This window comes from Botryllus schlosseri, chromosome 16 (genome assembly GCF_051294905.1).
Source record: "Botryllus schlosseri isolate E-star chromosome 16, Bs_hap1, whole genome shotgun sequence".
In the NCBI taxonomy this organism is placed as follows: domain Eukaryota; kingdom Metazoa; phylum Chordata; class Ascidiacea; order Stolidobranchia; family Styelidae; genus Botryllus; species Botryllus schlosseri.
This window is the reverse complement of record NC_137251.1, coordinates 13,469,014-13,496,186: the sequence shown is the minus strand read 5'-3', so window position 1 is coordinate 13,496,186 and position 27,173 is coordinate 13,469,014. Positions and strand designations below refer to the sequence as shown.

Here is a 27,173-nt window from a genome sequence, read left to right as displayed (position 1 = left end):
TACACGCATACGAATCCGAATATAAATATTCAGTCCATTTCTCAGTCCATGTGATCAAATTCATCGGTAGAGTTGATGCAGGGGGTGTCCACGAAAATTTAGGGAAGTTATTAATGCTGTGCTGCATCTTTTGGTGGGAAAATTGTTTTTAGTCCCTTTTGTTGCATGTTGTTATTTCTCGACATCTCATCAGCATTTTCGGTATAGTGGGAAGATATTGGATTCACCCAAACATAGGCCTACCAGACACAAATTTTCTTCGTGGTGAGGAGAACACGGATTACAAATTGGTATTTATTTATGGTGCGCGTCATTTCCCTCTGCAGTTCACATCTGTACTGTGGGGATCAGTAGGGATGGTGTGAACCTCTGAAAGGTTAAGGTTCGTGTGAATGTGAACCTTTTTGAAAGGTTCTGTATGAACACGAACGTGAACCTTATGACGTCACGTGACGTCATATTGCTAATTTAAACCCCATATTTCACTTAGGTGATTGCCTATATTAATCTACTGTACACGATACCGAGCGACGACTCGGGGCCACATAATAGCTCAGTACTTAAGTATACATATTGACGTTTTAAACGTCGCCAAATTTATCAACTGAGGCAATCAAATGATATAATAATCCCATAAAATCAGAATCTTGCGTCGCTTTGCCATAAATTTCGACCTGATCGGACAATGTATTCGGCGTCTGAGTATTGCCACATGTATATTACGCAGAGTGTAAAATGGGTTTCTATACTTGCTACCGATATTACCCCATTAACAAGTTATACAGCAGTATAGCCAACATCCCAGTCCCACGGATTTGGTTTTTATGATAGAGTATAAATATGTAGTCAAGATTGACCCCGTACGCCTGCTAGATTTTTACATCAGAAGACGATATCAATCTCATTGATTGGTTGAATTAGGATCATTCGCTGACAAAATTTATGTACAAACGGAAAGCTGGATATTTCGAGCAAACTTTTGTAACAATATTTTTTGAGATTGTCAAGGGCATTTTCGTTTAGTGTTGAATGTTTATGCTGTCATCTCCATGCATAGAGTGGCCCGCAGTTGAAAGTCAATAAATTTGAACCAAAGATATTATAATGAAGTGAAAATTGCAATATATGAAAAAGGTTCACAGTGCAGAACCTACCAAGGTTCTGTTGTGAACGCGAACCTCAAATTTTCCGAGGTTCACACACAGAACGCGAACGTGAACCTCACGTTCACACCATCCCTAGGGATCAGATTACAAAGGACACTATATAAATATCGAAAATCAACTCGCACTGAACCGCGCGTAGAGCGAAGAAAATTTCAAGAATAATGCAAGCCTCTTAATAATTAGGGAGTCAATTGACGAATTCAATTTGCATATTGACGGCCACCAACACATTCTATTCAAAATAAGTGTCGACGGCCGCATCATTTTTCTTGTACTGCTGCAGACTCGCCACCGCTGTACCAAAGAATCGATATTGTGGTTAGCTAGACACTGTACTTGCTGGAAAACTATCTCCCAGTAAAGCTTGTCTTTTGGGGAGCCCGACGTCGTTTTTTAAGCGTTCCGGTATGGGCAGGGTGGGCCATTGCACGTCAAGGCAATATGCCCATTCATATCATTAAATTATTCCTCTGTGGAATGATATTACGATCGCCGAAGCCGTAACAGCTATAGTGGGGAATAGTGACATTGGGCACAGGAGAATAGCTTTTACTTTGAATAACAACAACAATATGTCAATACTAAAATCAATTTCAGCATTTCCAAATGCTTTACTAAGCGTTCTTCCGAGATTTCAAATCAGGTCGCGTGTTAGTGACCCCTGCCATACGTCCTCTTTTAAGATGATTTGTTATCTTTTTTGAAAGGGTCCTCGGAGGACGCCCAAATGTCCTATTTTTGAGAATTTGTCCTCTTTTTTGAGAAATTTGGTTTTTAGGGTAAAATTTCACTGAGATACAGTAAATCATAACTGAAGTAACGCTCCGACGGCTATTTTTTTAGTCAACCAACCACCAGTTTGGGAAAATTTACCCCATTTTCTCCGAATTTTACTCCAGTATTGTAATTCTGAAAACTTTGTTAAGTGTAGGCTATATGGTAACACTACTATATGTTTAATTGTCCATATAGGCGCCTAAATGGCTGGCGCTGATTGTTCATGTCCTGGCAATCTGAACCCACAAGATAAATGCCAATACCACAGAGAAAAAATATTTGCCAGTGAAGAAAAAGGCTACACCATTTGAGGTCGTGTGCGTCTTTTAGTTTAGTGCGTTTGGGCGATAGCGTTGGTGACGACAAGCGCTTACTAATCGGGTGGCTCTGGTTCAATTCCCGTCGGAGGTTTATGTGGGCCCCTCTTTCACCGCCGTCGTCGTTCTTACGGCGACAAAAAAGAATGAAAAGTACCAGAAAGGGCCGCGATTTCGAAAAGATCAACATCTAAAAGAACTGTGGCATCGGGCACTTTAGGCCCTAGGTGGATGTCAGTCTAAAGATCGCAACTGCGCGTCGTCTCCTATCTTTTCGTTACATCGCATTGTACATTGCGTGTGTCTTGTTCGGATGAAAATATACCTCAACGATTATTATTATTTCAATATCCTTTGACGTATAGCAGATATAGGTCACAAAATAACATTTTGTAACGAAGCCATTATACCAACGGGTCCGCCCGAGTATGTTTAATTATTATCCGATCTATACGGACCCTACATTCTCCAAGACACCTAGCTCACTCAGCTCTACAGGTAAATCTGATTACGTGAGCAGAGAGAGGATAAAAATTTCAAGCAATAACTATGCAATACCCGATCATAGAAGATTTTCGCACTTCGCGCGGTTAGACTACCGCACAAGCTTGCTCACTAAAGAGAGTACAACGCATCTTTGTGAAAAGTAGCGGTAAAAACGTATAGCACGATGGGCTCCCTGAAGTTTTGTCTATCAGTCTACGGAGGCCCAAGGCCAACATTTTTTGGGGGGGGCTAACGAAGTGCTGTATCTGTCCTGATTACCAGTACGTAGTACGTTTCCAAATCCCTAATTCGGAAAACAAGTAAATCAGTGCTCGTGATGAAACAATTAACGGGTGGGCATGTCAAAAAACAAAGGTGAGGGTGGACTGCCGGAATTCCAAGAAGAATTGGAGCACTATAATTATTTGTTTAGTCAGGGTTAATCCGTGTTTTTAGTTTGTGGCGAGCAGGTCGCCCTGGAGTATATCGATCATATAAGTCGGTATTACGGCGAATTTTGGAAGTACGTGTTAGTTTCCATATCGACAACAGAGGCTATTTCAACGAGCTGCACACTGCTCGGGAGACAGCGACCAAGAAAGGCTTTGTAATATCCTAAATATATTTCATTGTCTCGATAAGACGTGTCTGTGGGTTAAGAAATAAAGTTTAAATGTATTATTTTTACAATAGTTTTGAATAATGGTGGCAAATAAATATTATTGTTTGTTAATTAACCTTCACTTTCTTATTGCCTAATACAGTGGTTCTCAACCTTTTTGTCTTAGCGGACCCCTTTTGGACCGTCACGGTCCTACGCGGAGCCCCTCAAGTTTTCGTTTAAAATTAGCTAAACTATCGTGCAACCGTCATCTATCTTGTGCAAGTATTAATTGTAGGCTAGTGATAAGCAGCCACAAAATGACTTTTCTTGAAATTAACATCACACTATATGTAGAAAATGAGTTGACTTTTATCATTTCGAAGCAAATTTTGCAGCTGTATTTATTGTCTTGAAAATCCGACTCTTCGATTTGATATGAACGAGTGCCGAAAATCCTTTCCACAAAGATAGGTGGCGGCGAATGTAATATTAATGCGTAACGCTTCCGATGACAGCCTTTATTGTGTGTTTTTAATGGACATATCACGCCCAGCCTATAGTCATTTCTATCTAGCATCTCATATTGAAATTATTTGGTAGTTTTATCACTGGGTTAAATGGATTTCGTGCGAAGTTTGACTCCCTTTATTGGGACAGAGTAGGAACAAAGTAGGAATTTCTATTTCAAGCCATTGTTTACTAACATGCTGAGACTGACAACTCCAAATCCAAATGTTTTGCAAACATTTCGAAGTCACCCTGTTTGACCGCTTGCTATCTCCAACATTTCATATTTTCTACAAACCCCAACAAAACATCTCTAAACAGCAATATGTTTGCATCGGCAAGCTATTGGCAAATTGAAAATTAAAATGAATTTTTACAGACGGATATTTCATCTCAGACGACCATTTTAATGCTGCGAGTCCTAAAGGTTTAGAAATTACGAAGCGAGACTGTCTCATGCTTACCCTAATTAAAAATAAATATACAAACTCAGTTATCAATCATTTTACAAATTTGGAGGTTCCGCGGACCCTCTAAAAAATGCTTCGTGGACCCCCGATTGAGAACCACTGGCCTAGTACCAATATATCCACTGAACAGCATGTTTAACAATGATATTTACTTCCAATTTAAAAATACAATTAACACGCCGCAGACTTGGCCCGCCAACGTATTTTATGCTTTTCATTTTCCCTGTGGGCAGCTATAATTGCTTACCCCTGCTGTAGGCTATGATCCCGTATAAGTTTGAAAGTGGTTATGTACTTATAATAGTTTCCTCGGATGAGATGGCTGATCGCTATGCGAACTTGGGAATCTATGGTTCAGTCTGTGATTTTACATAGTCGGGTTACCTATAAGAGTTGTTTTCAAAACAAACGGCGTTTTAAAACACTTTGTTTAAAACATGTTTTAAACAGTGTTTTAAACGAAGGCCTTTTAAAATATGTGTTATTCGTAAGATTATGCCATAATTGCGTAATACTTTCCAAAAAACATGTTGTATGAGCCTACGGACAATTAACACCCGATATAGCCGCCGTATATCGATATGGGCTGGTTGGAACCCCCAAAATATAGTCGGTTCAACAGCAATAGTACAGATATTTCGTCAAGAAGATCTATCTTTAGCCTATATTTTCAACTATCAATCCACTATGACGTCACAATTGAATATTCGTTACGTCATGGTTTAAATAAAAACAATATAAACATGTTTTCAATTAGGGCCTTGTTTTAAACATGTTTGTTTTAAATGCAACCCTCAATATTCCCTCATATTTTTACGAGTCTGCGTGCATTCACTAACTCACTGCGCGGTCCCCTGGACAACAGTGCGTAACTATTGAAAAAAAATGTCATCACTTCGACTTTCTTCTGCGCAGCTTAGATTTTCTGTGCGCACTGCACAGAGACCGTGTCGTCACTGCGCAATTGCGCACGCACGCCGCTTAGAGGGAACAGTGGTTACCTTACCATATGTCCTCTTTTAACCATTTTCTTACGATAGCATATGAGGTGTTGCCTAAAATAAGGTGATCACTTGGACACAACTCCAAATTTTACCCGATTTTTTACGAAAATCCTATGTTTGTCGCTTCGGGTTCGAGTTTGTGATTACATTTTATTACTTTTTCTAGAAAAGGAGGACAAATTCCCAAAATCCCGTTTCCCGAGGACATTTTCAACTTATTGAAAAATGTGGACAAATCCTCTTAATTCGGGAGTTGAGCAGAAGTGAAGACTTTTCTTTTATTCAAAATCACGACCTTTCTTGAAAAGCGTCCTCTTTTTTCGGATCTCAAAATATGGTAATCCTACATCATATGTCATTACTTTGGAAAACGTATATATACTGAGGGCTGATCGTCATCTCACGAATGAAACAGAGCTTGCGGCTCTCAGTTGGTTATCTTTTATGTGATCTGAATGGGTTCAAATGGATCTCTGTATGATAACGGTTGCCGACCCCTGCTTTGCACTGTTAGGGAAGGAGATACCGTTGCTCGACATGGCAACAGCTATAGTGATGCAAGTGGTTCTCAACCTTTTTGTCTTAGCGGATCCCTTTTGGACCGTCACGGTCCTACGCGGAGCCCCTCAAGTTTTCGTTTAAAATTAGCTAAACTATCGTGCAACCGTCATCTATCTTGTGCAAGTATTAATTGTAGGCTAGTGATAAGCAGCCACAAAATGACTTTTCTTGAAATTAACATCACACTATATGTAGAAAATGAGTTGACTTTTATCATTTCGAAGCAAATTTTGCAGCTGTATTTATTGTCTTGAAAATCCGACTCTTCGATTTGATATGAACGAGTGCCGAAAATCCTTTCCACAAAGATAGGTGGCGGCGAATGTAATATTAATGCGTAACGCTTCCGATGACAGCCTTTATTGTGTGTTTTTAATGGACATATCACGCCCAGCCTATAGTCATTTCTATCTAGCATCTCATATTGAAATTATTTGGTAGTTTTATCACTGGGTTAAATGGATTTCGTGGCGAAGTTTGACTCCCTTTATTGGGACAGAGTAGGAACAAAGTAGGAATTTCTATTTCAAGCCATTGTTTACTAACATGCTGAGACTGACAACTCCAAATCCAAATGTTTTGCAAACATTTCGAAGTCACCCTGTTTGACCGCTTGCTATCTCCAACATTTCATATTTTCTACAAACCCCAACAAAACATCTCTAAACAGCAATATGTTTGCATCGGCAAGCTATTGGCAAATTGAAAATTAAAATGAATTTTTACAGACGGATATTTCATCTCAGATGACCATTTTAATGCTGCGAGTCCTAAAGGTTTAGAAATTACGAAGCGAGACTGTCTCATGCTTACCCTAATTAAAAATAAATATACAAACTCAGTTATCAATCATTTTACAAATTTGGAGGTTCCGCGGACCCTCTAAAAAATGCTTCGTGGACCCCCGATTGAGAACCACTGGCCTAGTACCAATATATCCACTGAACAGCATGTTTAACAATGATATTTACTTCCAATTTAAAAATACAATTAACACGCCGCAGACTTGGCCCGCCAACGTATTTTATGCTTTTCATTTTCCCTGTGGGCAGCTATAATTGCTTACCCCTGCTGTAGGCTATGATCCCGTATAAGTTTGAAAGTGGTTATGTACTTATAATAGTTTCCTCGGATGAGATGGCTGATCGCTATGCGAACTTGGGAATCTATGGTTCAGTCTGTGATTTTACATAGTCGGGTTACCTATAAGAGTTGTTTTCAAAACAAACGGCGTTTTAAAACACTTTGTTTAAAACATGTTTTAAACAGTGTTTTAAACGAAGGCCTTTTAAAATATGTGTTATTCGTAAGATTATGCCATAATTGCGTAATACTTTCCAAAAAACATGTTGTATGAGCCTACGGACAATTAACACCCGATATAGCCGCCGTATATCGATATGGGCTGGTTGGAACCCCCAAAATATAGTCGGTTCAACAGCAATAGTACAGATATTTCGTCAAGAAGATCTATCTTTAGCCTATATTTTCAACTATCAATCCACTATGACGTCACAATTGAATATTCGTTACGTCATGGTTTAAATAAAAACAATATAAACATGTTTTCAATTAGGGCCTTGTTTTAAACATGTTTGTTTTAAATGCAACCCTCAATATTCCCTCATATTTTTACGAGTCTGCGTGCATTCACTAACTCACTGCGCGGTCCCCTGGACAACAGTGCGTAACTATTGAAAAAAAATGTCATCACTTCGACTTTCTTCTGCGCAGCTTAGATTTTCTGTGCGCACTGCACAGAGACCGTGTCGTCACTGCGCAATTGCGCACGCACGCCGCTTAGAGGGAACAGTGGTTACCTTACCATATGTCCTCTTTTAACCATTTTCTTACGATAGCATATGAGGTGTTGCCTAAAATAAGGTGATCACTTGGACACAACTCCAAATTTTACCCGATTTTTTACGAAAATCCTATGTTTGTCGCTTCGGGTTCGAGTTTGTGATTACATTTTATTACTTTTTCTAGAAAAGGAGGACAAATTCCCAAAATCCCGTTTCCCGAGGACATTTTCAACTTATTGAAAAATGTGGACAAATCCTCTTAATTCGGGAGTTGAGCAGAAGTGAAGACTTTTCTTTTATTCAAAATCACGACCTTTCTTGAAAAGCGTCCTCTTTTTTCGGATCTCAAAATATGGTAATCCTACATCATATGTCATTACTTTGGAAAACGTATATATACTGAGGGCTGATCGTCATCTCACGAATGAAACAGAGCTTGCGGCTCTCAGTTGGTTATCTTTTATGTGATCTGAATGGGTTCAAATGGATCTCTGTATGATAAAGGTTGCCGACCCCTGCTTTGCACTGTTAGGGAAGGAGATACCGTTGCTCGACATGGCAACAGCTATAGTGATGCAAGATGATCACTTTTGTCCGTTACGTGGTAAATTCCTTGTAGTTGTGGTGTTAATAAGGCTCGCAATAGTCGTAACTAGTAACGTTGTGACGCCCGAAACAACGATAAATGGGAGTTTCATTGTTGTCGCGTCACATAGAAGGAGCTGACAGAGCAGAAATTACAAACTGCCGAAGTGCCGATCTGTTGTCAATGGGATTATATAGTGTCAAATGGAGTCGATATGACGACTTCATACAATTATAGAGGATCCTAAAGTACAACGTTTTATTTTTGCTTTTCTGTACTGCCCATAAAGCATCATCGGGTACATATCCCCATTTCTTGATACCGTGAATGAAGGGCGTACTGGGCTACTGGCGTATGCTTGGGCTATAGATGCGGTGATGCTGCAGCTCTTGTCATGTAGGCCGCCCAAGCGCACTGCATACCCTCTTGAACTGTAATACGTTGTGCATTGTGCAATTGCGCACATGACTTAAGTAAGACCATCTCTGATATACAACCATCAGAAGTCAACGAATGGTCGATGGCTAGTGGCTACAATCAGTTCACATGCGATTGTTTAATTTAGATTTCGGTGTATAATAAATAATTCTGATCATTAAGATGCTGTCATTGTCAGGATATAGGCTAGTTAAAGCTAAATTAGGGCGACGGCCCGCGTGGATATTCCGAAGAAGCAAAATATTGCTAGAGAAGCTAGAAGTCTCGTTTCGTTGTTCGTAAACTGCGCACGCACTGACCAAGTTTGATAACCAATAATTTCTACATTTGAAGCGTTGAACCATCGCTTATGCATTTCAAACACACGAACCATCCCAGATTCTCAGCAAACTCGATCGACCTCGTCGTCACTGCTGCGGGCTTGCCTGTAACTAGGGGAAATAACAGTATTGCTAAAGAAGAGTGTCTTCGTTTGACTCTCACACATGCTGTAAACAAGATGTCAAAACCGAAAACCTAACACCTATACTCTGGAGCTCAGATCTGTTGAGTGATAAGCCTACAGATTTTATTGTTCAATGATAGAAATGCTGACCAGGTTTTTTGATTCCGTATCGCGTCGTTGGTATTCATTTACAAAACGCAATTCGGTTTTCTATTAGACGCTAAAGAATATTGAATTCTGAAATAATACATGTCCGTTGAAAACGCTATCTATATAAAGCCCTCATAAATGTCTCGGTACCATTTCAACACTTTCAGTCGCTTAAATGATATCTGTCGGAATATAACAAGAGGAGAAACATGGTATCTCAAAACTTCAACGTGTTTCATTTATCCATGATGTGCGGCATTCTAATCTTACTAGTAAGTATGTTATATTTTGACGGTCCGGCAATATGTCAGTCCTGAGGTATGGGAGGGATTTGACTGATTCGAGTCACCATAATGCGCCCTGTTGTAACGATCTAAATCTTTTTGATGGAGCGAGAACTCGAATCCAAGTCGCGTATCAATTGTAACGACTTGAGTCGAGTTCAGAGTCGATTTTTTTCGAGTAACGAAAGCATACAGTATACAGTATACAGTATACACCTTTGCACTAAGAGCAATATTTTATTAGTTAATTTAGTTCCGATACTTTCCTCCCACCGTTGAAGCCTCGCGGTTGGACGTAACTCAGCAATTAGCACCGAAAAACATGTTGCGCATTGCGATACATTCACGGTACGACATTGATGTGGAATCCACGCTCACAATGGCCACAAACCGCTATCAACACGTTCTGGGTCATAAATATAAAAATAGTTTGGATAACGTGAAACTGCATCATTTTCCTTGTAGCTGAAAAAAGACACCTATATTTGAACTTTACAAATTATTAGTTGTTATTATGTTAGGTGGTATACTCGAATAGGCTACTTGACTCGACTCGAAAGGAGGGATTATTGCCCTTTGAGATTTCCGGTTTAGAACGTGCGAATGGTATTCATAGAATACTATTAATGTTCTTCAATTGTTACTTATACATGTTCAGTGTTCACCTGTACTACCTTTATATGGAGTATCGTGATTTCATCAATACAAAATACTGTCCACTTTACAACAGTCATCAAATCGTGTTTTTTTATGGCTGTGCCGCAATGCATCTTCTCCATTCTTATCAGATCCGCGGCTCGCTCACCTGCCCAGATGATCGCAGAGAGCAGGACTGCAGGCCGTGCGAAGGTACTTGCGACGATATAAATCTCGCTATCGTAAAGCATGAAACGGAAGCATGCACGACCGAGTGCCTCGTCGGCTTGTTCTGCGAATGTGAAGAGGGATTCATGCAGAAAAGCGACTTCGACACGACGTGCATGAATAAAACTGAATGCATCGAAGCGGCTGAAGCAAAACTTCAGGTAATAAGTACTAAACGGTGCAGCTATTTTAGTGAAAGAAGTCATTTTTACAGGATAGGGGATGTTGGGCAATGATTCGTCAGCCGATATCGTTTCTTTTGACGCCCCGATGATTGAAAATAAAATCATTTGCTTCCCTCTCCCTATTCTATCTCGTCCTGACAACGTGATGGAAATATATCCAATTATCCATCTGTCGATCTGCATTTTCATGCACAGTGATGACCGTCTTTAATCAACACGTACTAAACCGACGATATGTCTGGAGCTAGGCCTGTTTGCTATGTAGGAATTCGATTGTGGTTGACTCAGGGATATCTAGAAACTATATCCCTGGGTTGACTATACGATTTCAACTCAGCCTAATATAAAAACAATTCAAATAGGGGTTAAGGTGAGGGGTCACTGAACGGAGAAGAGGTGACGGAATAATTGTTTTTGAATGTGTGGTATATGGAAGATGGTTCCGTTTATGAGGACATGGGGCATATTTACGCAAACCATAGGCGGGAAGAAATGGATTTAGCATCAGGAATTGCTGGTACTTGATATCTATTGTATACAGAACATTGTACACCATGCCATGATCAACGTCCGAAAGTCCACGTTTTTCGTTGAACGAAAGGTACTAAATATATTCCCAACTGATACGAATTCTTCTTATACAGACGACCGCTCCAGGAAGTCTTGATTGAGGATACTCCGTAAATACGAAATGCCGGAACCAAAAGCGCTCCACATGATCTTCAATTCTTCGTCACACTTTTACTGTTCGCATATAATAATCGGTCATCAGAAATATAGATCTTTATGACATTACCTATTGAGGGTTTTATCAGCAGCGGATAAGGTTTGTCGACATCGAAATCATACAGCACTACAATGTCGACCAATGGCTATAATGCGTGCGATAGCTCCCGGACATACGAAAAGTTGGTTTACCGTATGCAGCGCCGTAACTACCGCACCCGAAACCACCAATTGGAGGGGGGAATTAATACCCAAATCAACATAAATTATGAAGAATTTTTAAGGCGATGTATTCAAATTGAAAAAGTTCTTCGCGCTTCTCGAAAAAATACGCATAATTTCTAGAATTGGCATTTACCGGCCATTACCGCGCCACGATGCACAAAAACATATTATTGATATGAAGTTTCGGAGTACATGCGACCCTCGAAGATCGAGAGCGAGAAATGCTGGTCAAAAAGGAATGACCGTCGCATACCGGACCAACATGCGATATCTATATACTCAATTGTTCATTGCGCATATGCGCCTAAATGGCCGACGCCGAATAGTGTTGTCCCGGTAATCTGATTCCCAAAGCACAAATGCCACCCACAGGGAAAAGTTATCCGCCCCTTGAAGAAATGCCACACTGCTGCACAGTGCACACTGAGCTCGCGACCCGATAAAACGAGAAAATCGCGCCTGTCTGCGACAGGGCAATGCAGACCTGAGTTGCCGGCAACTCGCAACATGCCGTCTGCGACAGGGTTGCGCAACTCCGCGACAAAGTTGAAAATTTTCAACTTTGTCGCGAGTTGCGAGCGACTTGTCACCCAAGGGTGTAGTGGATTCTGTATTTCGTGTACTACCCAAAGAAATCACAAGGTTCCGAGTGACAAGTCAATCTCACTTTTGTAGTTTTGACTCGAGTCAAGTCCGAGTCCAAGTCAGTGAGTAAAGGGTCGAGTCCGAGCCATAGTGTTGTGACTCGAGTCCGAGTCCAGGTCAATGTGTTCACTGTTTAGTGTTGAGTTCAATCCGGTTCTATCAATTTTTTCAACTCTGCTCGAGTGATATAGAATGGCTCGCATTCATAATATCGTAGTTTTCCTCAGTCCTAACAGTTTCTGGCCCTATTTTCGAAGTATCAGGACTGCTAGACGAAATACCAATAATGTGGTGACTTTACTATTATTCGAAATTACTGTCTTGGCCGTCCTAGTCTCGAGTCATACGACTTGGTTCGAGTCATGGACAATGACTTGAGTACAAGTCGAGTCAATACACAAATTGACTCGATACCAGTCGAGTCATTTTACGCATTTGGAAAATTGACTCGAGTCACCCAAAAATCCTGAGTCGAGTCATTACCACCCTGTGAAAATCCAAGCGCGAACCTTTCTGTTTATAACCACGAGCATGCTATATATATATATATACAGTAGGGTTGTTCAGATTTGGGCAATTTTTTGGAAACTTGTTTTGCGTAATTCCAAATGATAGTTTAGTGCATAAAAACACCTCTAAAAGCGATTTTGGTCATTTTCATCGCGATCTTCCTTGCGCGCAAAGCCCCCAAAGATTCATGGGCCAATTTTCCTTACTACCGACGATTCACCACTGCCGGGTTGTAGCTTCTGTGGAGTTAGCGGTAGAAAACAGCTGAGTAGAGGTGGGGAATAGCAGGTTGAAATATCTTTTTGACGATTGGACATACCTACATTCCTATACATGCCAAATGTGCCCCACCCCACCCCCTTTCAGGTATTTGGTATAGGTAGCCGGGCTGTATGTACGAACGAATACCGTCATTTTCATCTGGTTTTTACTTCGTAAATATTGATGAAAGACGTATAGTATATAAATGTAATGTCACCTGTATAGCAGCTCGAATTCACCTACTCGACATCAGGTTTTGCAGTATTTGATACGTCTGAAAGAAAGATGCTCCCCCCCCCCCCCCACCGAACACAAAAACTCAGGGCTGTCCTGTTCAAGAAATTGCCATAGCGCATACGCCCAGAATGCCTGGCTACAAGCTCATGATACTAGGCTTCTTCTCAAAAGATTATGACAGTTGAGTCGTGGTGCCAAAACGGGAGACCTGATCCTCAACTACCAATGTCATTCTGTCAGAAAATGTCCATAGTGTTCTTACGAAAAACAATAATCTCAACGCATATTAGTCATCGTCGTCACCCACTATGGTATGTTCTTACAACTGAGTTCACATAAAAAAAACAAATATCTGGCACAGACTATGTTTCTGAAACCTGATCAATTTATTGTAAGGAAATTTGCATTATCAAACTTGAAAAGCAGAATAAGTAAACAAACAAATCCACACATAGCAGGCCGACCATTTACGTGACTTAAGACAATTGTGAAAGATGAAACAGAAGTTATTATCATTGAAGAACATGTTGAGAATTAGGTAAGCATGAAAACAAAAAGTGAATTGTTTCTGTCCTTTTGAATCGAACCTGTTGACCAGGACTCAACAGGGCGAGGTCTTTTGCACCACGATTGTAATACTTTGCCTGTTTTCTTTTCCGATCCATAAGCGATGGAATGACATCAGAAACAATTTTCGGCTCAAGCAGTTTAGTTGCTATTGGCAACAAGGTCTTGGTGCGTCTTCCAAATAGCCTCTGTGCTGGAGAGCCAGGAACAGTCTCGCCTGGAGTGTTCCTCCAATCCAACAGTACAATATTTATGTCTTTTTTGTCAGTTGTCGCTTTACGAAGTAACGATTTGAAGATTTTGACAGCTGATTCCGCCTTTCCATTCGATTGGCTGTGTCCTGGAGAGCTGGTCACATGTTCTAACTCATATTCCTTTGCAAATGCCTCGAAGTCATGAGCAGCATAGCATGGACCATTGTCAGTAATCAATTTCTCGCAGATTCCATGACGTGCCATATGTGATTTTAAGCGGCGAATAACTGCTGTAGAAGTCTGTGAGGTCAGTCGATCTACCTCAAAATAATCCGAGTAGTGATCAACTGTAATCAAATAATGTTGTCCGTCAAATTCACATAAATCGCTACTGATTATTTGCCAAGGACGTCCTGGTACCGGATGTGAAATCAGACTTTCCTTCTGTTGGTTGGGTTGGTGTAAGCCACATGTGGGACAGCTTGATACGAAGTCCGTAATATCGTTAACCATGTTGGGCCAATACAAACATTCACGAGCCCGGCGTACACAACCTTGAATTCCAACATGACTGGCATGAAGTCGCTTGAGAATAGTGCCTTTTATGGACGACGGTATGACAATACGATCACCCTTCAGAACGATTTGATCCTGAAATGTCAACTCCTCTTTAAAACAGTAGAAATTTCGAATTGATTGGGGTACCAGCTTTGCTTCATTCGGCCACCCATGTTTTATAAAAGAGATTAACGTGTTCATGACAGAATCAGAGATTGTTGCTTGGCTGACCATGCCGAGCGTGGAGCTTGATACCGGTATGTCATTCAACATGTCGATATGTTCAATCTGTTGAAAGATATCAAACACATCAGCAGTTTCTGCGTCTTTGGGTGACTTCGGAATGTACGCACGACTCAATTTTCTTCTTCACTTGTGCTTCAGGTGCCAGGGGTATTTTGCGAACAGGCATCTGCACAGGATTGATAGTGTCATCAATTTCCAGATGAAGTTTACCCTCTAGCTTTCGCGTACCATTGAAAACATCCGAAAATTGTTCACATATTTGATCAAACTCCAGTGTAGCAAAATTGGCGAATTCAGGATCCTTCGCTGTAAGAGCTTGTACTGAAGGTTCCTCGATCATTATGTTTTCAAAATTGATCGTAATTAGTTTCATCCTTTGAGCATCGGCGGAACCAATGATGGAAGTGTTCGGCTTCTCAACCACTACAAATTCTAGCAAGTAGTTTTCATCATTCTTTTTATTGGTGATTTCCAACGTTGTTATTCCGAGAGGCCTTATCACTTCCTTATTATATACAACCAGTCTCATAGAAGTAGGTTTCAAGTTGAGCATTTTTGTGTCACCAGTTACATTCAAGTAATCTCGCCATGAAAGAACATTTACGGTTGCGCCACAATCAATTTGGAATTTTACATACATGTTAACCAGGTATAACAGAGCAAATATTTTCTTAACATAGGATTCCTCCGTAGCACTCACATGTTCAAACGAAAGAACTTCGTCATCCTCTTCTTCATCCGACTCAATGCGATCAGCTGATATCATCATCACAGTTGCCTGACATGCCACGGCAAAATGGTCTTTTCCGTTACAGCGTGAACAAGTTTTGCCGTTAGCCGGGCAATATCGCCGACCAAAAACATGCACCTTTCTACAAAACTTGCAGAGTTTGGGGTGCTCTTCCGATTGAGGTGTACTACCATCATATCCTCGATCCATTTTAGAGTCGCTTTCAGCAGCTGGCCATTTCCTTTGCTTGTACTTATTTTGTATCGCATGAATTGCAACGCCATCTGACGATAGAGTCATTTTTTCCATTTGCAGAGCAGTTGACTCAAACAATCTGCAGCTCGAAATACAGGAGTCCAATGTCAGTCCTGTCTCTTGTAGTTTTCTTCTCAGCACAACATCGGATATGCCACACACAATTTTGTCTCTGAGAAGCTCATCCTCCAACGGATAAGCAGGGCGTCCAGAGAATTTTAGCGATGACAAATTTTCTGCAGCGTTTTGCTCCTAAGCTTTCAGATATAACCGCTCCCATCCGCGAACTCCTAAAAAAAGACAACGCGTTCATATGGGATCCAATCCTACATGGGACATGCTTTGAGAAAATAAAACAAACCTTGATCAACGCGCCAGTTTTACAATACTTCGACAAAAACGCACCTATGGTACTGCAATGTGATGCCAGTTCAAAGGGGCTAGGATGCTGTGTATTGCAAAACTCTCACCCTGTTGCCTATGCTTCACGGGCGTTGACAACAACGGAGTGCAACTATGCGCAAATCGAAAAAGAATTGCTTGCTATTCTCTTTGCCATGGAAAAACTTGAGTTATATGTCTATGGCAGATTTGTAACAGTAGAAAGCGATCACAAACCTCTGGAAGTGATCACAAAGAAAAGTCTGGTTAATGCACCAAAACGATTACAGCGCATGTTGCTTCAGCGCCAAAAGTATGACTTCGAGGTGATATACAAGCCTGGATCACAATTATTTGTGGCGGATACGTTGAGTCGTGCGTACATTCCGAAGTCACCCAAAGACGCAGAAACTGCTGATGTGTTTGATATCTTTCAACAGATTGAACATATCGACATGTTGAATGACATACCGGTATCAAGCTCTACGCTCGGCATGGTCAGCCAAGCAACAATCTCTGGTTGATGGCACATGGAAGCCATAATAAATGTACAGCAAGAAACATGAATAACGACAGGCTCTAATCTCAGGCGGGCTTATAAGGATTTCAGTGCGGATTTATTGAAGTTGTGATACTTCTGCTCAACAACTTGCAGCAGATTTTCCTTTTGGAGTTCATCATCTCTGATGATCGAAGCAAAGTCGGCGTGAGTTGAACTCCACGTTCACCAGCCTCATTGACGACTGTGACATTACTTGCAAAATAGCTCATTTCATTGTATGCTTAAAACTGAGGCCATTGTTTCACAGGCTGATTCAACCATTCTCCAGAATACTCAAATTAGTTGAACAAATGCCATGACTGAAGGCCCACTAAATCAGCCAAAGTGGTGTTCCTCTCTATAGTCCTTTCTGATGAGAGAATGGGTGGCCTGTGTCGATAAGATTGCGGTTTTACAACTTTCAGTAGGCGGCTTACAATGCTTTTTCTGGTATCGTAACCTTATGTTTCTGAGAATAGGGCATAAAGCGCAGTTTCTTCCACAATCTACCATAGATGGTTCTTCAAATTATTGAGAGAAGATTCGGCAACATCTTTATCGCTAGTTGTATAACCGCGTATCTCCTGAATGAACTGCAAGTCGTTACCCAACGCTGCAGTCCAGCGAAGTAGGAACATAGAATAAGCTTAGAAACAAGTTCTTGCGTTTCAGTTGAGTAACGAAACTTGACGAGTATTGCATCTGATCAGCCCACATGAACATATTCTGAGAATATTGAATAGTCTCCATCCACCTGGCATGTGGTGCATTTGCTGAATGGGTATTATTCCTGCCATATTCCATATTTTGACAACCTCCTCAATGGTTAGAAGAAGACTTTCCTGAATTTTGGTAGTTGTAGGGCATTCCTCTTTCCGATACAGCAAATACTGTATAACCTGGCGTAGAGTAGGTAACTTGGAGTGAATAATACACTCACACAAGTATCCGACCAAATAATGAGCAGACTTCGATCTTGTTATTGGTGGGTCCAGCACAACCTTTTCCAACGTTTCAGACGTTCTTCTTCAACCAGATTCTAGTCTAACATCAAATTAGATAACTCGGTATCCTACAGTAACACTAAAATTGAGGCAAAGATTACTGACATAACATATTTCAGTAACATTTACTAACACCAGCTGAAAATATCTGCATATCTGTTCTCGACTCGCAACACGATTGTGCTTCCTTCTTCGGTATACGATTCATAACAAACGTGCAACCAATACATGTTTCCCATGAACACTATAGACTGTTTGTGCATGGTAAAACCAAGATAAATCTGGCATTTGTAGGACTGCATTTCAGTACAGTAATAATAACAGGTATATTTCCCATCCCTACACAGCCGTTTTAAACGGATAACTTCACAAAAGATGCTAACCAGTGACACGGTCAACACTGCAGAATAAGATATGACGTAAACACTCTGGTGAATCGCCGCTAGTAAGGAGAATCGACCTGTGGGTCTTTGGGGCCTTTGCGTAGGCTTACCATCAGGGCTGTGGAGTCGGAGTCGGAGTCGGTGGAGTCGGAGTCGGAGTCGGGGTAATTTTCGCTTGATGGAGTCGGAGTCGGAGTCGGAGTCGTGAAAACTGTAATAGCTGGAGTCGGAGTCGGAGTCGGAGTCGGTGTGAAAATACTGACTGGAGTCGGAGTCGGAGTTTGTGAGAATGACCATGATTTCGACTCCGACTCCGACTCCAACTTCTCTATCATGAAAACATTTGCTTTCAAAGAATTTTCAATATAATTTTTATGTACCACCAATCACTGTTATTATTAACCATACAGATCAGCTGCGGCCAGCCCGTGGCACGCAGGCCAAATTTGGCACACGAGAAGGTTAGGTTAGGGTTGCCATACGTCCGGAATTTCCCGGACATGTCTGGAATTTCACTGTTAAAACTGCGTCCGGGAGGAATTTCTAAAATATGCCTAAATGTCCGGAATTTAGACGTAAGCTCAAAAGTTTTCCCCAAATCAACATGAACAATATTATTTTGGGCAGATTTATGCTACATAAAATTTTTCTTCGCGCTTCGCACGATTTAGTATCACATATATTGCTTTTAATACAGGGACTACCACCTTCACAAAACTGCGATCGAAAATGAATAAAAATAAAATTCAGTTACAGAATTGAGTCTAATTGTTATCGCAATTACAAGATAACGGTATATTCATAGAGTGGGTTTAGGCCGTTTGGACATGACTTAACAGTGTACAATTACGCTCCTTGTATTTTCAAAGTCCTCATCCTCCACCAGCTCTACCGCTAACTCCGATCATGTGTGCAGAGAGGGGATCAAATTATATAGTAATATATGGAAGAACCAATATTATTGTCCTAATTCATTCAGATCATTTAACGACCAGATGCACATAGAAACCAGATGCACATAGTAAGCTCCAGAATTTGCATCGATTACGATGGGCTCAAGATCAGTGTTTATTCGGGCAGGAGAGGAAGAATAAATGTGGCTTCGGCCCTGGTTACAACATACAACACACAACCACATACTCCTAAACCGGATCGTGACCATCTCTAGTCGATAGACAAAGCTTTGCTGGTGTGACGTCATATTCATCCACAATGTGCTCATACCTCATTTTGAAATCCGCTAGTGGGCGCTAACGAGCCTCCGGAATTTGATTTCCAAAAATATGGTAACCCTAGGTTAGGTGTGGCCTGCGAGGTAATTCTCGAAATTATTTATGACATCAGGTACAATTGCAAGGCCAACCAAAATTTGATTAGCATGACCGAGAAATTTGATGATGACTAAAACAACAGTTCTGAGGCATTGACGTAACCAGGGGTCAGCCACATTTATCCCAGATCTTCGTATATGACCATGAAGTAGAATATTTCATAGCAGATTTATTTGACTTGAAATTTTTCTCGGTACTTCGTATGATTCATGGTCACTAGATTTCTTGCATTCAGTATTTGAGCCCCTTTTTGAAAATTATAACTACATATTATTCACAGAATTGAGTCTAACTATATTCGCAATTAGGAGATACGGCTTCGCTTGTGCACTCGCAGCGAGATCGTCGACAAAACATTTGCACAAAATGATAGAGGCATGTTCACTGATACCGTCGATTTTGCTATGTCTAAACGTCGAATAATCCTGTCCTTGCCAAATGAGCCCAGTGGTATACAGATGTGACCCCCAATGTATGTTAGCGATATATTTATTGATATATATAGCTATAGCCTAATTCAGTCGTTATCTTGCAACAAAATTTCGCGCTGCGCGCGACCAGGGCCTTATTGCGCACTGCACAGTTGGAAGACATAATGTTATCAATTTTAGAGCGTAGTAATATTAGTCTTGTTTGCAATGTTTCATAATTCGGTTCGCTCCTATCGACGACTAGAAAAAGGTTATCAACATTCCCGTTGCCCGCGCAATGGTTCGTAAATCTCAGGTGTCCCTTTCGCCGAAAAAGTTTCCCACCCCTGATATAGATAAAAGACATTACTTGCAAATTACAACTCAGTTGCAGAGGGGAAGAAAATCGCAAGATGCTTTTTCGCGATGCAGTCAAAATTGGTGCAATTTTTGGAATTATACCATGATACTGTGACAGAGAAAATGCATCGGCTGGTTTTGTAAAATTGTAAAAATATGTAAACATGACCAAACGATGCTTCCCATTTGACAAAATTAAAAATATTTGTAGTGTAGCTTAGCTGTTTGGGTCGAACAAATGATTAAGAAGGACTGCAAGTCCCAATCCTTGAATACTTGATTAAGTACATGTAGACTAGACATAGGCTATGGTCTTTGACTACTTAACTAAATTCCATTTACGACCAATGTCTATTACTAGTAGTAAGAGTGTTTGTGCTTGTAATCAGGATAGTGTGTAATGACAAAATTAGTAAGTTCAATTTCTTTATTAGTTGCTGAGTCATACACAAGAGCTACACTTGAATTTTTTATCTACATTTATATTATACAGGATTGGATATCTGCCATATTTGAATGATTCATACATTTCAGGATATTAGAGAGTCCATGTTATAAAAACTAGAATAAGGAAGGATATTTAGCAAATCTTTATTTCATGTTAATTGCATAGTGGATAATTCGAGCTGTGCCACAATGAAACAATTCAGCATGCCACAGTTAATCATATGTTTGCATATGTTTAATGGTTGTATGATAGTCATTCAACCGACAATGTGGCGGATAATTTTCGAGGTAAATTGGTAATAATGCTGGAGTCGGAGTCGGAGTCGGGAGTCGGAGTCGGTACGTTTAAAGACCCAGGAGTCGGAGTCGGAGTCGGAGTCGGTACGTTTAAAGACTCAGGAGTCGGAGTCGGAGTCGGTATATTGAAAATGTGTGGAGTCGGAGTCGGAGCCGGAGTCGGTGGTAAAATTTACCGACTCCACAGCCCTGCTTACCATACGTCCTCTTTTAAGAGGATTTGTCCTCTTTTTTGACTTTTTTGAAAGTGTCCTCGGAGGACGCCCTTTTGTCCTCTTTTTTGAGATTTTGTCCTCTTTTTTGAAAATTTAGGCAGATTTAGAGGAAATTGCGAGTGATATGCCGCATATTAGCACAGAAGTGAAGCTCCGGCGGGTATTTCGGAGTGAAAAACGGTGATTTTAGATCTGAGCGAAAAGATTACCTTTTTTTTTTTAGTCAACCGATCACAAAGTGGGAAAAATTAACCGGTTTTTGAGAATTTCACTCCGGTTTTGCAAGTTGCAAATTTCTGAAAAAGTGTCCTCTTTTTTGATTTCCAAAATATGGTAAGCCTAGCTTTGCGGGCAAGGAAAATCGCGATGAAGATGACCAAAATCGCTTGTAAAGGTGTTTTTATATACTGCAGCAGTAGTGTGGTCCTAGGTTGTCCTAATGTCCTTACTGTTGCAAGCTCTTCAATTCACAGCGAGTTCTCTGACACGAATGTATTTGCGTGGCAATACACGTGGAAATGACAAGAAAAGACGTTCGTCCTAGTAGCGGTTAAAATGAGTCTGGCTCACGAGATCAAACGATCGAGTTAATACTACCGTACAGGGATATCTAGATATCCCTGTACCAGGGATATCTAAAACTCCGGGATGACGCACTCTCTCGTTTTCACTCTCGGCGCCGAGCGACAGGAGGGCCACATATTCTTTGTTCAGAGTTCACTCTCGCTGAGTTCTTGAGTCGGACGGTTCTCGCGGTTAACGAGATGTTGCAGTGTTTATTTTACCTAGATTTAGATCAATTTTGAGGATGTAGATTAATTATATGGTATGTGATGGATGATCAGATATCCATATTCTAGTGTGCCAGCAATACACAGTATAAATTACCGGTATCGTGCTACATTTCGTGCAACTGTTTTGATATATTATTAGTTGTCAGGAACAGCAGAGAATAACGGAGAAGTCAGCCATGCGAGTTTCAGGCCAATTTGGCGACTGATTGCCCATCGATGAGATGACATAGCGGACGGTTATGATATAGGCTACTGATAGCGGAGTTCGGGGCGTAGCGAAATATATTTCGAAACAGTAGAGAATAACGGAGAAGTCAGCCATGCGAGTTTCAGGCCAATTTGGCGACTGATTGCCCATCGATGAGATGACATAGCGGACGGTTATGATATAGGCTACTGATAGCGGAGTTCGGGGCGTAGCGAAATATATTTCGAAACAGTAGAGAATAACGGAGAAGTCAGCCACACGATTTTCACGCCAATTTGGTGACTGATTGCCTCATGCCCATCGATGAGATGACATAGCGGACGGTTACAATATACTGAAAGCGGAGTTCGGGGCGTAGCGAAATATATTTCGAAACAGCAGAGAATAACGGAGAAGTCAGCCATACGATTTTCACGCCAATTTGGTGACTGATTGCCCAATGCCCATCGATGAGATGACATAGCTGATGGTTACAATATACTGAAAGCGGAGTTCGGGGCGTAGCGAAATATATTTCGAAACAGCAGAGAATAACGGAGAAGTCAGCCATGCGAGTTTGGTGACTGATTGCCCATCGATGAGATGACATAGCGGACGGTTATATAATACAAGGAAAGCGGAGATCGAGGCGTAGCGGAAGATGTCTCGAAACATCGGTGAAAAAGGGAAAAGTCGACCATACGAGTTCCTGGCCAATGTGGCGTATTTCGAAGTATTCCACAATATATAACCGGCACATATTTTTTCGATCTGAGAACTTATAATTCACTTCAAAAATTTTCTAAAAACCCGAAACTGCTCATCTAACGTTACTGTCACACAGGGTTGTAACCAAGTCGCAAGGCTCCGAGATCAGCAGATAATGTGTGTGGAATGTCGAAGATGGTCCCACAAGTCCTGTCTAGTCGATGAAAAGGCTGATAAGATGACATACTTCATTTGCTACCGCAAAAACTGTTTAGCTGCTAAAATTCAGCCGTGAACTTTTATTTAACCTTTTATCATGACTGTATATATTTTCTTCGTTTCATTCATCGTTTCATTTTGGTAACATCTGTATATAATTTGTAATAGATTTTTCGTTAATGAAGTGGCATGTGTTAGCAAATAAGGAGAATATCGAGTCGAGCAAAGGTGGATTGTTAAGACCAGGCAAAATGCCCCGATATTGGGTTCATAGCAAGTAGTTACCAGTGATGAGCATCGGAGCGGAGTTTTGCCGATTTTGTGATGATGATTTTATGATTACAAACCAAAGCACAGACAGTTGACACCTTGTAAAGTTGTAATATGACGGGTAACATGCAAAAATGATTGCCAAGTGCATAAAAATCAGCCATCTGCACTGCAATTTGGGACTGCATGGTGAGTATAGACAATACTATGAGGCCAACCATATTATCACATTAATTTAGTAAAACTCATTACCAAGTGTACCATGAATGCCACTGTTTCGGATACGTGACGAGATTGGTCGGAGTCTGGGATTGAGCTCTTCGGAGTCGGGGGGAGTTTTCCTCAGACATTAAAGTTGTCGGGGAGATTCAGAGTCTCGAAAAGCACTATCCGCTCATCACTGGTAATTACGGAGTTCGCACTATAGTCACTAGTGCAGAGGTCTCAAAGAAGAATGTGCTCATGGGCCAATTTCCTGGTTTGATGGTGTCGCACGCCGCAGCGCCAACACTGGTCTACACGATTTTTGCGCCAGGACTTCTTCGGGTCAATATTACCTAATTTGGAGGCGCTAAATACGAATCTGGCGTTATTTGTGCTTTATTACATCACGTTGTCCAGATATTATGTATGTTGAATATTTCTACTGGGTACTTTCTGGGTAATCAAGTAGATATGGGCTACATCCGGTACTTACTGAAGTAGTAATGTTTCGCAATTACTTCAACATCTACCTGAACAGTATTCTGGATGAATTAATTACATTTGCAATTAGGTTTTTGTAAAGTAGAAAGTAGTTCAGTATAATATTCCACAGCTAGCCTATCATCAGTTAAATTGTCACAAGAAACGCGTGAAATAGCCTCTGAATCACGTTATTCTCTGCTGTTTCGAAATATATTTCGCTACGTCCCGAACTCCGCTATCAGTAGTCTATATCATAACCGTCCGCTATGTCATCTCATCGATGGGCAATCAATCGCCAAATTGGCCTGAAACTCGTATGGCTGACTTCTCCGTTATTCTCTGCTGTTTCGAAATATATTTCGCTACGCCCCGAACTCCGCTTTCAGTATATTGTAACCATCCGCTATGTCATCTCATCGATGGGCATTGGGCAATCAGTCACCAAATTGGCGTGAAAATCGTATGGCTGATTTCTCCGTTATTCTTTGCTGTTTCGAAATATATTTCGCTGCGCCCCGAACTCCGCTATCAGTATATTGTAACCGTCCGCTATGTCATCTCATCGATGGGCATTGGGCCATCAGTCACCAAATTGGCGTGAAAATCGTATGGCTGACTTTTCCGTTATTCTCTGCTGTTTCGAAATATATTTCGTTACGGCCCGAACTCCGCTTTCTGTATATTATAACCGTCTGCTATGTCATCTCATCGATGGGCAATCAGTTACCAAATTGGCCTGAAACTCGTATGGCTGACTTCTCCGTTATTCTCTGCTGTTTCGAAATATATTTCGCTACGCCCCGAACTCCGCTTTCAGTATATTGTAACCGTCCGCTATGTCATCTCATCGATGGGCATTGGGCAATCAGTCACCAAATTGGCGTGAAAATCGTACGGCTGACTTCTCCGTTATTCTCTGCTGTTTCGAAATATATTTCGTTACGCCCCGAACTCCGCTTTCAGTATATTGTAACCGTCCGCTATGTCATCTCATCGATGGGCATTCGGCAATCAGTCACCAAATTGGCGTGAAAATCGTATGGCTGACTTCTCCGTTATTCTCTGCTGTTTCGAAATATATTTCGCTACGCTCCGAACTCCGCTATCAGTAGCCTATATCATAACCGTCCGCTTCGTCCACTGGCGTAGCAGCATGTGCTGCCGGCCCTGGCTTTCGCATAAAATGCCGCCCCTTAAGTAGACCGCAGCTAATATCAATATAGATTCATGTTCAAACAATCTTGTCGATAAAAATAATTACAAGTAATACGCCGCGTCTCAGCGTCACCGTCTCAACGTTAATAAGGCCAAAAATATTAAGGACAAGAAATAGCGAACGAATGTATTGTGCAAATAGAAAATCAATAGCCGTCTCAAAACTTAACTTTTCGGGCTTTGCCGATGAAAAATCAGCGATAATATCCTCAAATTCAAGATTTTGAACGTAGTCTCTTTCTATAGACCAGTGGTTCTCAACCGGGGATCCGCGGACCCCTGGTGGGCCACGAAGCATTTTCAGGGGGTCTACGAAGCCTCTGGTCATTGTAAAGTCATTGGTAATCTAATTTACATTTTTTTTTATTTAGGAAAAGCATGGGGCAGTTTTCGCTTCGCTTCATAATTACTAAAACTTTAGGACTCACGTCATTAAAATGGTCGTCTGAGATGAAATATCCGACTGTGCAAACTCATTTTATTGTCAACTTACCAATGGCATGCCGATGCAAACATATATTGCTGTTTATAAATGTTTTGTTATTGTTTCTGAAAAATTAAATGTCGAAGATAGCAATTTGGATTTGCAGTTGTCAGTCGCAGCAAATTTGTAAACATTCGTTTGAAATAGAAGTTCCTGAACTTTTTTCCTGATCTGTCCCAATGAGGGAATTGAAACCGCGCCGCCACGAAGTCCATTTTCTTCTGTGATATAACCACTAAATACCTTCAAGATGAGATATGCTAGATAGAAATGACTATATAGGCTGCGTGGACATGATATGTTCATTACAAACACACACCAAAAGCTATCGTCGGAAGCGTTACGCGTTAATATTACATTCGCCACCAATATATCTTTGTGGAAATGGACTTTCGGCACTCGTTCATATCCAATCAAAGACGGGAATTTTCAAGACAATAAATACAGGTGAAGAATTCGTTTCGAAATATTAAAAGTCTACCCAATTTCGACATATAGTGTGATGTTATTTTGAATAAAATTCATTTTCTGGCTGTTTATTACTAACCTAAAATCAATGTTTGCACGAGACTGTTGGCGGTTGCACGATAATTGAGCTAATTTTGAACGAAAACTTGAGGGTGTCCACGGGGGTCTGTGGCGGTCCAAAAGTGGTCCGCGAAGACAAAAAGGTTGAGAACCACTGCTATCGATAGAGCTGATAGCCGATCATCATTCATGTTAGAACGTAAATAAGACTTAATCAGTTTGAGCTTTGAGAAGCTCCTCGCACAGCCCTCAATTGAAACACCAATGGTCAGATGAAGCTCCAGACACGAGTATAAATAAGGTGTGGCATGCAGTAGCTTTGCATTAACTAACCAACCATTGTTAGGAACACGCGCCCTTGATGGCTATTTCGGAATGGTTCCATTGTCATGTTAACATATTAATTCGTGTTTTCGGAATTAGCGTGACACTAGCTTTCGTTCAAGACCAGTTTGATTAAATTTTAGCTCACGGGATGCCAGCTATAGGACTACCAATTACGCTGCTTTAGCCAGCTGTGTACACTGTGTTAGCCCCATTTTGCCGCCTCCTTGGAGCCTGCCGCCCCTGGCGCAGAGCCAGAACCGCCAAGTGGCTGCTACGCCACTGGCTTCGTCATCCCTCGAATTCGAATGGCTGACTATTCGCTTACATAGATTCTGATCTCAGCTTCATATGTTGTCTTTTAATTGTTATTTAGCTCGAAAGTTTATATGTTCCGCCGTCTACACCTTTTAGAGTTCCGTATGCGCGTGTCTATAAAGGTCAATAACCGAAAGCTCCGCTCTCCGCTATCTCCATCTTTTAGGAATCGGCATTTTTGGCTCTCTCCGCCGTCTCCGTTGTTTCCGCGTTTTAGGGTCCGTTCTCCGCTTCCTCCGCTTCTCCGTCTTTTAGGGATGCCCGAAG

At 41.1% G+C, this 27,173-nt stretch overlaps 3 protein-coding genes across 3 annotated transcripts in view; 1 reads left to right on the top strand and 2 right to left on the bottom strand.

The window, feature by feature from the left end:
* LOC145458300 (adenine phosphoribosyltransferase-like) overlaps window positions 1-27,173 on the bottom strand; it is a 171,167-nt gene that overhangs the window by 11,968 nt on the left and 132,026 nt on the right. The window lies entirely within an intron of this gene.
* On the top strand, window positions 9,445-11,444 carry LOC145458783 (uncharacterized). The gene is made up of 3 exons (XM_080337265.1): window positions 9,445-9,588; window positions 10,389-10,625; window positions 11,294-11,444. Exons 1-3 carry the CDS (start codon window positions 9,526-9,528, stop codon window positions 11,318-11,320), a joined length of 327 nt encoding a protein of 108 aa, XP_080193391.1. The 5' UTR covers window positions 9,445-9,525; the 3' UTR covers window positions 11,321-11,444.
* LOC145458782 (uncharacterized) lies at window positions 13,619-18,160 on the bottom strand. The gene is made up of 2 exons (XM_080337264.1): window positions 17,666-18,160; window positions 13,619-16,093 (listed from the first exon to the last, which is right to left on the bottom strand). Exon 2 carries the CDS (start codon window positions 15,855-15,857, stop codon window positions 14,883-14,885), a length of 975 nt encoding a protein of 324 aa, XP_080193390.1. The 5' UTR covers window positions 15,858-16,093; window positions 17,666-18,160; the 3' UTR covers window positions 13,619-14,882.